This window comes from Vombatus ursinus, unplaced genomic scaffold (genome assembly GCF_900497805.2).
Source record: "Vombatus ursinus unplaced genomic scaffold, bare-nosed wombat genome assembly UNPS02014818.1, whole genome shotgun sequence".
NCBI classification, from domain to species: domain Eukaryota; kingdom Metazoa; phylum Chordata; class Mammalia; order Diprotodontia; family Vombatidae; genus Vombatus; species Vombatus ursinus.
Genome location: NW_020954596.1, coordinates 19,422,346 through 19,435,451, shown reverse-complemented (window position 1 = coordinate 19,435,451; position 13,106 = coordinate 19,422,346). Strand labels below are relative to the sequence as shown.

General features: G+C 39.4%; 1 protein-coding gene across 1 annotated transcript in view; it reads left to right on the top strand.

Moving 5' to 3' along the window:
• CLNK (cytokine dependent hematopoietic cell linker) overlaps window positions 1–13,106 on the top strand; it is a 112,088-nt gene that overhangs the window by 7,652 nt on the left and 91,330 nt on the right. The window contains 1 exon segment of the mRNA XM_027836060.1: window positions 2,830–2,855. Within this exon segment, the coding sequence (XP_027691861.1) occupies window positions 2,830–2,855 (26 nt within the window).

Genomic DNA, 13,106 nt, shown 5'->3' with positions numbered 1-13,106 from the left:
ACCTTGGAACATAGAATGTCAGAGCTGGAGGTGATCTTAGAACATAGAATGTCAAAACCGGAGAGGACCTTAGAACATAGAACATCTGAGCAGCAGGGGACCTTAGAACATAGAATGTCAGAACTGTAGAGGACCTTGGAACACAGAATGCCTGAGCTGGAGGTGACCTTAAAGGACATAGGTGAAAGGAACCCTAGGGCATGTTAGCACTGGGTGGGTCTTTAGAATCCAAATTGTTAGATCTGGATAAAAGCATACAATATCGGCTCTGAAAGACACTTTAGAAATCATCTAATCCAACTCCCTCATTTTGCTGTTGAAGAAACCGAGTTTCAAGGTGGTGATATGCCTTGCTCAATATCCCACTGTAAGTTAGTGTCAGAGCAAGAAGTGAATGTGGGTCTCCGAACTTCCAGCCCAGCGCTTTCTCTTACAACGCAATGCTGTGACCAGTACTACTTTCAATATTCCCTGTACCCCAGGCTCCAGGCAGCTGATCCTGTCTTTCCTTTTCCCCCTCTTCTCTTTTCTTCTTCTTTAAAGCTCTCGATGCATGGCTCAGCTGGAATAATAAGCTCTTTCCCAGTGCTCCTGCTCTTTCCTCTGCTAATTCGTTTGGCACACCCTGACGCATGGGGCACCCTGGGGTTAGAATCCCAGAGGAGATGACATCTGCATGAGCATCATCACTTCAGGGGCTCCTGCATATGTGCCTCTCACCAACAGGCATACATGGTGGAAACCCACAGCAAAGTAAAATTTACATCAGAACGTGTCCAGATCATTGAAAAGCCACAATTGCCCAGGACTTGTAAAGGATTTAGCTTAGCATTCAGAAGTCATAAGACATGTGCTTCCTGTATATTTAGTATAAATGAATTAAACTCTGCAATAGCTCACTGTCACCAATTACTGAAGAAGAAAATAAGCTTTCTCTTTTAGCTGTTGAGGCAGAAATCTAGGATCTATTTTTGGTCTTCAATAAAGCTATTATTGTTGTTGTTATGATTATTATTAAAGTGACTTCAAGGATTTCATCAGTGTGCAAACTCCTTCCACCAATGCAAATCAGAAATCTGTCACAATTTAGTAGATATTCCTTGAGACCTGACCAAACATAATCCACTCATTTTTAACAGGCGAGGAAGCTGAGACTTAAGTGAGGAAAAAGACTAATAGATGTTGGTTGAATTGAATAACCAACAATTATAGAGCTAATTAGTGAGAGAACTGACACTCCAATGCAGGTGTCCTCATTCTCAATCCAGGACACTCTTCACTAAGCCAACTGCCACCCATTAAAAATATCAAAAGAAAGTTTCCAGTTATTCCTCACTGACCAATTACCTATGAATTTCTACAAATTCCCAGAACAGTCTGGAAATGGTCTAATAATTGTTTACAGTGTTTCTGCTTTATCAGTTCTGTTTAGACATGGTGCTGAGATCTGGCAGGGGTTGGGGAGAGGCATATAAGTGAGGAAATATAGGCAAAATAAAAACAAAATTTATCAGTTAAGAAAAAATTTAAAGAAGAAGAAATAGTATCTAGGACCCAACAAGAAAAACCGGAAAGCTGGAGCTGAAGGCTCAGGTCCAACCAACTAGCATATCTCAGTCTTCTTACTTCCCTGGGCCTGACTTCCCATTGCCACGAGATGCATAATAATATTTACTCCCCAAGTGCTTTGTAATGCTTAATTAATTGCTCTTTGTGACGCACTTAGAGCACCTCAGAGGAAGGTATAATGCAAGTGCCCAGGATTATTATCATTGCACAAACAAGTTGGAGCTCAGAAGACGAAGGATAGCTAACTTTCCGTTGCCTCAAAGCTTATCCTATTTAAATGCCCATGATGATCAATGAAATCGATGATGACGGTGGTGGTGGTGGAGCTAAGAATAATAATGCATTTATATGGTTGTTCAAAATTACAAAGTAATACAGATCCATGATCCCATCTGATCTCATGAGGGGAAAAAAGGAGGGAACTGGACTGGATGACCATAAGCTCCCTTCCTCTTCTAAATCTCTGAACTTATGAGCAGTTAGCCTTGTGAAGGAGTTAGTATAATTGTGATTCTTGTTTTGTTCTGAACATGAGATTTCATCAGTGTCAGGAGCCCTCAGTGTAGAAACGTCTTCTTCTAAGGAAATTTGGAATTTTTACTATAATTTAAAGTCTTTGGGAGTTGCCTGGGGCACCAAAAGGCTAAGTGACTTGATAGGGTTTCAGCTAGAACCGCCAGTCCCTCTAGTCACTGCTCCATGCTTCCCCTCTATACAAGTATCATTATTCTCGGGAAACTGAGGCTTGAAAGAATGAAATGATTTCTCTAACATCACACAGTTAATAAGTGGCAGGGGCAGGATTCCTATCCAGGCTTTTTTATCCCAAATCTTCTGTTTGCCTGCTGTTGTGACCTTACTCAAGTCACTTGACCTCTTTGGGCTTCAGTTTCCTCCTCTGTAAAATGAGGGGTTAGACTAGATGATAGCTAAAGCTGTTCCCAGCTGGGATTGGCCCTACTCCAACTCTAGTACCCTTTTCACCATGCCATAAGATAGCACTTTGTTCATAGTACTCTTACAGACATGTCATGTTGTATTTTGTTTTATGTTCGTTTATATATGTGTTCTCTTCCTCCCCCTTCTAGAGCCAAAACTTTATAAGGGAATGTATTTGCTCTCCAGTACCTAGTATGTTGCTTTGCTCATGCTAGATGCTTAAAAAACACTTGTAAACTTGAACTGAATGAAACTTATTTTATTCAATGTGTTCATAAAGTCTATGTAGTGGATGTTTACCTGTTCTCCTTTTCACCATAGATCATGGCCCCACATCACTGCTGAAGGTAAGCAGAAATCGAATTCTCATCTAACATACAATGTTTTTTCTTAAGCACTCCTTCCATTCATTTTCCTCTTCTTTCTCCTCCTTTTCTTCCTTTCATAATAATAGCTAACCTTTATGTAGTGATTTAATATTTGTAAAGCACCCTTGATAGACTGATGGATAGATAATATATATATATTTTTATATGTATATATATATAATATATATGTGTACATGTGTGTACTGTGTATAGATATGTGTGTATAGATAGATATGCATATATGTGTGTATGTATTATACACACATATATACACACATAATTAATAATTGTATACACATAGATACATGTATTTATTTGGTCCTCACAACAACCATGTATAGGTGCTATTATTATTTATATTTTACAGATGAGGAAACTGACTTAGACAGAGGTTAAGTGACTTGCCCAGCATTATACTGCTAGTAAATATCTGAGGCAGAATTGGAGCTCAGTATTTTCCTGACTCCAAGTACAACTCTCCATTCACTATGCCACCTAGCTGCTTTAATGAAAGCCATCAATCCATGTATTTGATCTCATGGGAGGAAAAAGGAGGAAATTGGACTGGATAGATGGATGGATGGATGGAAACTGGATGGAAACAGGAGGATTCCCATGTCTTCCATGATGCCTTCCTTAAATACTCCAGGCCACAGTGATCTCCCTCTTCCCAGAAATCCTTTTGCACTTATCTTAAACATCAATGATTTGATGCTAGATATTGTTACCTAAGTTTTTAGAGGACAGGGGCAGAGTTTTACATTTGCCTCATATTCCCATCAGCAAATATAAGGTATGCACTTGTTATATCCTGGGTAAATCCATGTTTAAGGAATGAATTAATGAATTTCTTAGAAAAGTCTACTTTGAAAAATCACAAATAGAAGACGGGCCAGATGGATCACTCCTAGAAAGCTGGTAGATGAGAATGATAATATTAGCAATGGTTATTTTTATTATTCTTATAATTATTGATATCATTACCTCTTATTTCCAATATAAAATAAAAACTCTTTCACATGTTGCTGAAGGCCCTCCACAATCTGATTTTTTTAAATGAGTCACCAATCTAGAACTAAAGATGGTGTAATAATGTGGGTTATAACTATGACTCACTAATGGTGAGTCAGGAAACTCTGATTTATAAAACTCCTCTAAAGGTAAAAGAAATGGATAGTTGTAGAATTAGTAATAATCAATGGTTTTATTATTAATAAGAAATTAATAATATTGAAATATATAAAATAGTAAATTATAAATTATATTAATTATTATTAATGATAATAATCCTATCCTAAAGTTTTCCTCTGACACCTCATTGTGGCATGGAGGTGACCCTGGATTCTACAAGGTTATACTAATGGAGGATAAGGTCTTCTGACAAGTGGTAGCAAAGAGTAAAGGTTTTGAATATGAGCCTTATAATGGGCTGTGTCCAAGAACCAATGGAGCTAGGTGCAGAAAGGGTCATCAGTATAAAGTTGGACACCAGAGGATAAATTTATTTGTTCAGCCATAGAAACTCACAAAGACCATCTTCTAAGGACCTGAGGGATTGTGGTCACTGGAGAAAGTTTTATCCACAACAACAACAACAAAAAGTGTATATTTTTTGATGCATTGAAGTAATAAAAATGTGCATTTATGGGATGCTTTATAATTACAAAGTATTTATGGATATTATTTCGACGAAGCCTCACATCAACCTTGTGAGGAAGTTTGTACAGTAATTATTTCCATTTTTCAGATGAGGAAACTGAGGCTCAGAGAATTAAAGTGGCTTGCCAAAGGTTATATAGCTAATAAGTAGTAGAATCAAGATCAGATTCCTGGTCTGCTGGCTCCAAATGTAGTATGTTTTCATTACAACATCATGTGTTTGGAAAGTTAAGTAGAGATAAAGACCGATTAAAAAATGGACTCCTTGAACAGCTGTAGCCATATACACTGATACTCCCTTCCAAAATGTTTGTGTGGAGTCATAACATCACAGACTAAATGCAAAAGTGACCCAATCCAAAAGCCTGTTAAAAGACACTGACTGGGCCCAGAGACAGAAGACGTATTTTCAGCTTTCACTGACAAAGAATTTGATACAAGGCTTTTTCCTTTTGAAATAAGGTCTGTAGAGTCCACCAAATAATGTAATTTTCGCCAACACTAAAGAAACAGGGTTTCCAATCTTTTGGATAAAGAAAGAAGAGTCAGAATTGGTGCTTCTATTTAGAAAAACTTGTACCCAATCATTTTTTATCATTATATAGCCCTCTATAAACTTATGGTCCCATTTAAAGTCTAGAAAGGTACATATTGATTTATTAACAACAATAACAACAAAAAGTCTCCTCATTTCATCTGGGACCATTTTATCTTTTTATTGTTGCTGCTGTTAAGGAAAGCTGTGATTTTTTTCCCTCCTTTAATGGAACCAAACTAATGGTTTTAAGAATAAATGTAAAAATGGCAGGTAGGTGATGTATGGACATGTAATGCCACCTACTGGATCAAATGGTGTTCTGCAGCCCCTGAATTAGCAGCTCAGACCAAGAAATTGAACTTCATCTTTAGTGAAGGCCTTCCAAAGACACAGTTTTACTCCACCAACAATGGCAATTGAAATTAGACTGCTAAACCATTCACACCAATAATGACATTTGTAAGGGAAAATAATCATTCCCCTATTGGAATGATTAGAGATAAGCAATTTGATACAGCAGATAGAACACTATACCTGTAGTAACTGTCCCTCAGTTACTATAATACCTAACCGTAGTACAGTTACTACAAACCCAATTCCCTAGGTTTATAAACTCTATCAAATGATTTATCTTCTCCTAGCCTCAGTTGCCTCATCTGTAAAATTAGAATAACAATGCTTGCCCTAGCTATCACACAGGATGGTGGTAAAGAAAGTTCTTTGTAAGCCAGAAAGTATGATAGAAATTGTTGGAAACATGATTAAGTAAGATCCAGGCAGGGCCTAAATGTAGAAAATGGATAATATGTTCCCCTAAAAATTGCTTTTTCAATAAATAGAACAACACTGTCTCCTGTGCATTTTTTTAAACTTTTTTTGGGGGGAGCAATTGGGGTTAAGTGACTTGCCCAGGGTCACACAGCTAGTAAGTGTTAAGTGTTTGGTCTGAGGTCAGATTTGAACTCAGGTCCTCCTGACTTCAGGGCCGGTGCTCTATCCACTGCACCACCTAGCCGCCCCTCTCCTGTGCATTTTATTGAACTTTCTGAAGGTCACAGAAACATGCGGATAATATCAGGTTTAGTTCACCTCTGGACATTTTGGAGATGGGGAGCAAGCCTACAAGAGTCTACATGGAACATTCCCCTCCAGATTTCAGAATTCACAATGGTAGAATTATAGAATGTTAAAGATAAAAAGTACCTCAGACATCTTCAACACCAACCTCCTCGTCTTCTAAATAAAGAAATTGGAGTCAAAATAACTGAACCTAAAATAAAATGGCCTAGTCAATGAGGGGTGACTTCAGAGCAAAAACCAAAGACCTTTGACACCTAGCCTAGTATACCTTCCGTTATTACATACTACCTCTATTCTGGCTTAATTTGGTAAAGAGGAAGAAGGCATCATGCTTTATGCACATGCATGGACCTCAAGCATAGACTCAGGAATAATGAATTATGAATCTGGATGCTGAAAGGGAAATTAGAATGTAAAACAAAGAGTTTTAGAGCTGAAAGTGGACTTAGGACAGAGTATAGAATGTTATCGTTCTATATTCTTAAACACAAATGTCACCTCCTTCCTGAAACCTCAGATGCCCCATTAGTAGATTTTCCTTCCTCAAACCTCACATAACACTTTGTTCCATACCTGTCTACTGCAATTATCATTTTTATTGCTATCTGTTTTACTTTTCCCCACCTCACACTCTAAATTGCATAAGCCTAAGGGGAATCAGGAAGACCTGAGTTCCAATCCAGCCTCAGACACTTACTAGCTATGTGACTCTGGGCAAGTCACTTAACCCTGTTTGCCTCAGTTTCTTAATCTGCAAATGAGCTGGAGAGGGAAATGGCAAACCACTCCAGTATGTTTGCCAAGGGGACCCCAAATGCAGTCTTGAAGAGTCAGACAGGACTCAACAACAATAGCAACAAAAAGGATCATGTCTTATCTTAACTTCCTAAATCGCCTAGTAGCTAACACAGTGCTTTTCAATGCTTAATAAACGTTACTGAATTGAACATTAGCACTGACCCTGTCTTAGGGGGATAGGATGCAGTGGGTTAGAGTTGAAAGGGACCTCTGAGAGTACCCTCCATTTACACTGTATATATTCTGTATATCCAGAATTATTTGCATGTCCTCTCCCCTCATTAGAATTTGAGGTTCTGGAAGTCAAGGATGATGTCTTTACTCTTCTTTATCTTCCCAGCATAGAGCAGTGCCTGGCACATAGTAAGTGCTTTAAAAATATTTATTAACTGACTCAGAGATCATCTAGTCCAAACCTCTCTCTTTCTTTGGTATCCCTATTGCTTAGCACAGTGCCTGACACGACAGGTACTTAATAAATGTTTGTTAACTGACTGATTTAGAGATCATCTAATCCAGTCCTCTCATTTTCTAATCCACTCTCTCATTATCTCCACAGTGTCTGATACATGGTAGGCGCTTAATAAATGTTTGTTGACTGACCTACTTTATCGACTGAAAAAATAAGAGGCCCAGAGAACTGAACTGACTGGTTTAGGGTCAGACAACTGGTTAGGAGAAAAGTGGAGCTAGAACCTTGTTCTGCTTACTCACAGGCTGGTGCTCCCTCCTCCTCATGGTGCCGCCTCCCTGCTTCCTGTTTTCTGAAATCATTAGCCCCAACAAGACCTCTGGCGTTTCGGAGGTGGTTAAATACATTGTACTACCTCTCAGGATGCAGTTCCCAGTTTCAAGTCTGCTATAGTCCCTGTTTGCATCTGCTTTAGAAAATAGATCTAAAATAAATTGACTAATTTGGTCCTTCATTATATTTTATCCACCTAATCAAGGCAGTTTTTAGCACATAAACCTGTGATAGGGAGCTCTTTACAGCCAAAAAGATGGGAAGAACATCTTGTACTTCCTCACCATGATGGACCCCTCTGATACCCGATTGAGGCAGTCCCCAAAACCACTACTAATAGGAGAGGATAGTTTTCTTTTTATCAATTTTCAGGGACTATACAGGAGGTCTAAGTCAGGCTTCTGCCCTCCATCCCAGCAAGCTGTGGGGTTCTTACCAGATTAAAACTGGGAAGTCTAAAGAGCCCTGGCCTGGAAGTTGGGAGATCTGAGCTCAAGTCCCAATTCTGCTATTAATTTGTCCCATGACTGTGAGTAGGGCACTTTTCTGACCTTCAGGGCTCTGTTTTCCTCATCTGAAATGAAGGCCTTTCCTTTCTCCTTACCTCATCTTCCTCTACAAAAAATAATAATAATAATAATAAAAAGTTCAAGAGAGATGGCAGGGAGTTGGATAGCTAAATTCCAATTGAGTGGGTTAAGTGAAAGGTCATAGGCTTTGTACTTAGAACATTATGAATAAGGGCAGAAACTTGGAGTAAGATCCTGGACAGATCAGCAATCAACATTGACCCTAGTGGGCAGATCTAAAACCAAAAGGTTGAAGTGGTAGTGGTAGATTTCAACACCAAACAAGGGGAAAATTTCCTAACGATTTGAGCTATCCCAAAGTGGAATGGGCCACCTCTGGACATAATGGGTCCACCAGCAGCAGAGGTCTTCAAGCAAAAGCTGGATGGCCCCTTACTGAAGGTCTTGTGACTTCACTGTCCTTCCTTGAGCTCTGCATTCCAGCCAAATGGGCCACTTGCTGTTCACAGAACATGGCAACCTAATTTTCTATCTCAAGTGCCTTGCCCAGATTGTCCCCCATGTCAGGAATATACTCCCTTCCCACCTTTGAATCGTAGAAATCTTTGCCTTCTTCAAGGTTCAGCTCAGATACTATCTCCTATAAAAAGACTTTGCGGTGTTCCCCCTAATTATTCATGCTTTCCTCCCTGTTCAAATTATATTTGCTTATCAGTTTACATATTGCATAGGTAAGCTTAGGAATATAAGTTTCTAGAGGTCAGTGATGATTTTTAAAAATTTTTGTCATTTTATTCCCAGTGCCTAGCAGAGTACTCTGCACCTAGTAGGCATTTAATGAATGTGAATGTAAATTAATTGAAACAACCTGTGTTTAGGCAGGGGTAGGGCTAGACAACCTCCTAGTCCCCTTCTCATCTGAGATTCTTTTGACTCCATGAACATCAGGTGCCAGTGTTGGGAAAGCAAGATTTAAAATGCTGTGACTAGATTGGAAATTCCAATCCTCCTCTAGATGTCACCACGTAAACTTTCTGTGAGTCTAATGTTTGTCTTATCATGTCTCCACAAATGAAATTCTGTCTTAAAAATCCCCAAATCCCAAAATTGTTCTAGAGATTCTTCCACATCATACCACCCCTGCTTGGCTGAAATCCTGAAGGATGGCAAAAATGGAAATTGTTCAATCTGGAAATCCCATCTGGATTGCGATTAAATCATTTGGACTCTGTTAAATGGTTTTGTGCCTTAATGCAATAAGGTTCTGTAAATATCACCCGCACCTCATGACCTCCTGCTTCTACCCTCCCCCACTCAAGCAACAGCTGAATCTAATGAGATTTTTTTTCCCCTCTCCATTGGTAAATTTTTTATGAATTGTTATGCTAAGTGAGTTTAGAGAGTAATGTGGCGCTGTGCACTAGCTAAGCTATCTAGACCCTATAAAATGGAATCACTTGGAGTACATGTTAAATGAGGCCACTCGCTAGTGCACAAACCTTGCTCCTCCATGGGCCCAAGTTCAAATACATCTTTACAAAGGAAAATAAATCTGGGAGTCTCCACATAGCAGTAGGTCTCCCTCATATCTTTCAAGTGAAATGTCCAGCAAGCCCTAATCCCTGATGGCCATGATTGGAGCCAGTGACTGCCTGGAGGACCAGAAGCAGTGAGCTCCAGCCTGCTGGCATCATGCCAGGACAGATAATTACATTCTGCTTATAACCCAATTCTCCTTGTACTTTCAATTATACCCATTAGTCTTCTCTTCCCCTTTAAAGGAAAAGTCTTTGGGGTACTGATATTGTATAAAGGATGCTGTTGTTGGTTCAGGTGACATTAAAGGAAATTTTATCTCTGGGTCTGCATTTTTTTCATGTCTTCTTTGGATTGATGAACAATGCTATAAAAGAAATCTGACATGATTGTGTCCTTTCCCTGACAAATGACACAGGTAACCTCCCAAGTACACATATCACAGAACATTAGAACTGGAAGGCACCTTAGAACATAAAATATTAGAGCTGGAGAGGACCTTGGAGTATAGCAATTTAGGACAAGTAGGATACTTATAACATAGACCATTAGAATGAGAAGGGACCTTAAAACAGAGAACAGGGGCAGCTATGTGGCGCAATGGATAGAGCTCCAGCCTTGGAGTCAGGAGGACCTGAGTTCAAATCTGGCCTCAGACATTTGACACTTAACTAGTTGTGTGACCCTGGGCAAGTCACTTAACCCTGATTGCCTCATCAAAAAGCAAAAACAAAAAAACAAAACAGAGAACATAGGATGTTCAATCTGGAGAGGTCTTAGAACACAGTATATTAGAGCAGAAAAGATAACCATAATGTAGAATGTCAGAATCAGAAGGGACTTCAGAACAGAGGACAGAGAATGTTACATCGGAGAGAGCCTTAGAACACAATGATAGAGCTTAAAGGAACTTAAAACACCAAAAGTGAGCAGGACCTGGGCCCTTCACACATAGAATGCTAAAGCACACCTAGAACAGAGTGTTAGCTTTGGAAGGGAATGTTAGCATCAGTTTTCATTTAGATTCAGGTAGATGGTACATTGGGTAGAGAGAGCACTAGAGCCAGGACTTAAACGCTAGCCCTCTGACCCTGAGCAAGGCCCTTAACCTCTGTTTGCCTCAGTTTCCTCTTCTGTAAAATAAGAATAATAATGGGTTGTTATGGGGATCAAATGAGATAATAATTATAAAGCATTTAGCACAGTGCCTGGCACATAGGAAGCCCTATATAAATGGTAGTTGTTGTTATTATTATTATTATCATAGGACATTGCCTTCATACAAATCAACCAGGCAATTAGAAATAATATCTCACATAATAGCACTTAACTGTTTACATTGGGTTTTCTTCACCATCACCCTGTAAGGTACATTGTGTTATCCTCCCTGTCTTAAAAATGAGGAAATGGAGGCCTACTCAGATTGAACAAGTTATCCAGAGCCAGGGTCTTAACTTAGGTCTTTCAAACCCAAGTTGACTTCACTTTCCACACCATCCTCATACTGCTTCTCAGTTGAATCCCTTTCCTGCCGATTACACAGATACTTTCCCAAATACACAGAACACAAGACTTCTAACCTGAAAGAGACAGTGTTCATCCAGGGTACCCCTCTCAACTGTGGGAGAAGGGAGGAAGGGTTCCAGACCACGATTTTATTAGTGTTGAGAACTCCCATTGAAGAAGCCCTTTCTTCCAGAATGGATGGGTAAATGTTCCATTTGTAGTTTTGGAGAGTAGTTGAGAAGTTAAATGGCTTACCCAGAGGCAAATAGCCACCACATGTACCAGAATCAAGACTAGATCCCAGTCATTCCTAGCTCTATGGCCACCATGGTGTCTTTCTGCCTCTTCTTTCACTCACAACCACCATCATTTTACAGCTGGGTTCCAGATAGGTTAGGCCACAGAGCTAGCAAGTGTTAGAGCCAGGATCTCAAGCCAGCGCTCCTACCACTCTCTGTTCCCTACAACACATGGCTTTCGTGAAAAGATCCCAGGCTTTGCTGCAAGCTCTGGAAACGATCTCTGTGACCATATGGGCAAACAGGAGTTATTAATGTTTTGTTCATTTGCTCCGTCTGGCCCAGCCATGTTTAATGCGTGACCTTATTAACACAACTCTATTCAGGAAAAAGTGCAAATTGCTTACTCAGAAAGCCTGGTAAATGTTCTCCTTTCTGCTGCCAGTGATCTAACTCTGAATATAATTGGTGTTGGGTCAAGCTTCATCATCTGAATTAGTGCCAGAAGAGTGCTTGGAGGCTACCTAGTATAACTATGAATGCAAACAGGGAGCAGGTGCAGCCCATTCCTCCTCTCCTGTTCTCATTATTTCACATCAATTAATGATTTGGAAGAGGCTTCAAACACTGTCCCTAATAGGGTCTTGACAGTTAATGTTGCCTTCATTTCTGTAGTCCCAGTTAAATTCCATAGTAGGGTTGTATAGCCAAACAAAATACACCTATGTATGTATGTAGGTCCATGACTGAGCTATGGCAAAACCAGGGAAATAATAATAATAATAATAATAATAATAATAATGACATAATACCAGTCTACATGGATAGAAGGATTATATTTGGAAGACCTGGGTTTAAATCTTGTCTCTGACAATAAGTAGGCATGCGATGCTCTAGGCTTATAAAATGGAGATGATACCAGGGTTGCTGAGAGTCAAGTAATAAAATGTAGATAAAGTGCCTTGTAAACCACTATATACATGTCAAGTATTATTATCCAAAAAAAAAAGTGTTTTCCTCATAGAAATGTGTGGTCAATTGTACAAATATCATTATTACCATTCTACAGATGAAGACAATGAGGTGCAGAGTAATTTAGCAGCTTGGGGTAACCAAGTCTGGAACACTAGTCTCCTGACTGGAAGTTCACGATTCTTTTCCATACATCATAGTCAAAATAACCCACTTCTCTTCGGTAGCTGACTAGTACCACGTGAGAACTTGAGATTCACGTGAATTAGTTGCCATAGCCAGTTACTTAGGTTTTTGTTTGTTTTTACATAGGATAAAAAATGCTAAAAACCACTTAGGTCTACTTCCTTGTCCTAGCTGGGAGAGTTCTCGGAGTGGAGGTTTCTAGGTTGATTTTGAATGTTTCTTATCCTCTTTCCTGGTTCCCTTTTTGGAAGAACAGTCACCACAACCAGAAATGTATATCCCAGATCTAAAAAACAGAGAGATATCATGGTATAATGGAAAGCATTTGGCCTCAGAATCAGGAGACCTGGGTGTGGGTCCCAGCTCTGCCACAAACCAGTTGTGCAACTTTGAACAACTTATTTCTTTCCTATGAGCTTCCTCTTCCTCAACTGTAAAATG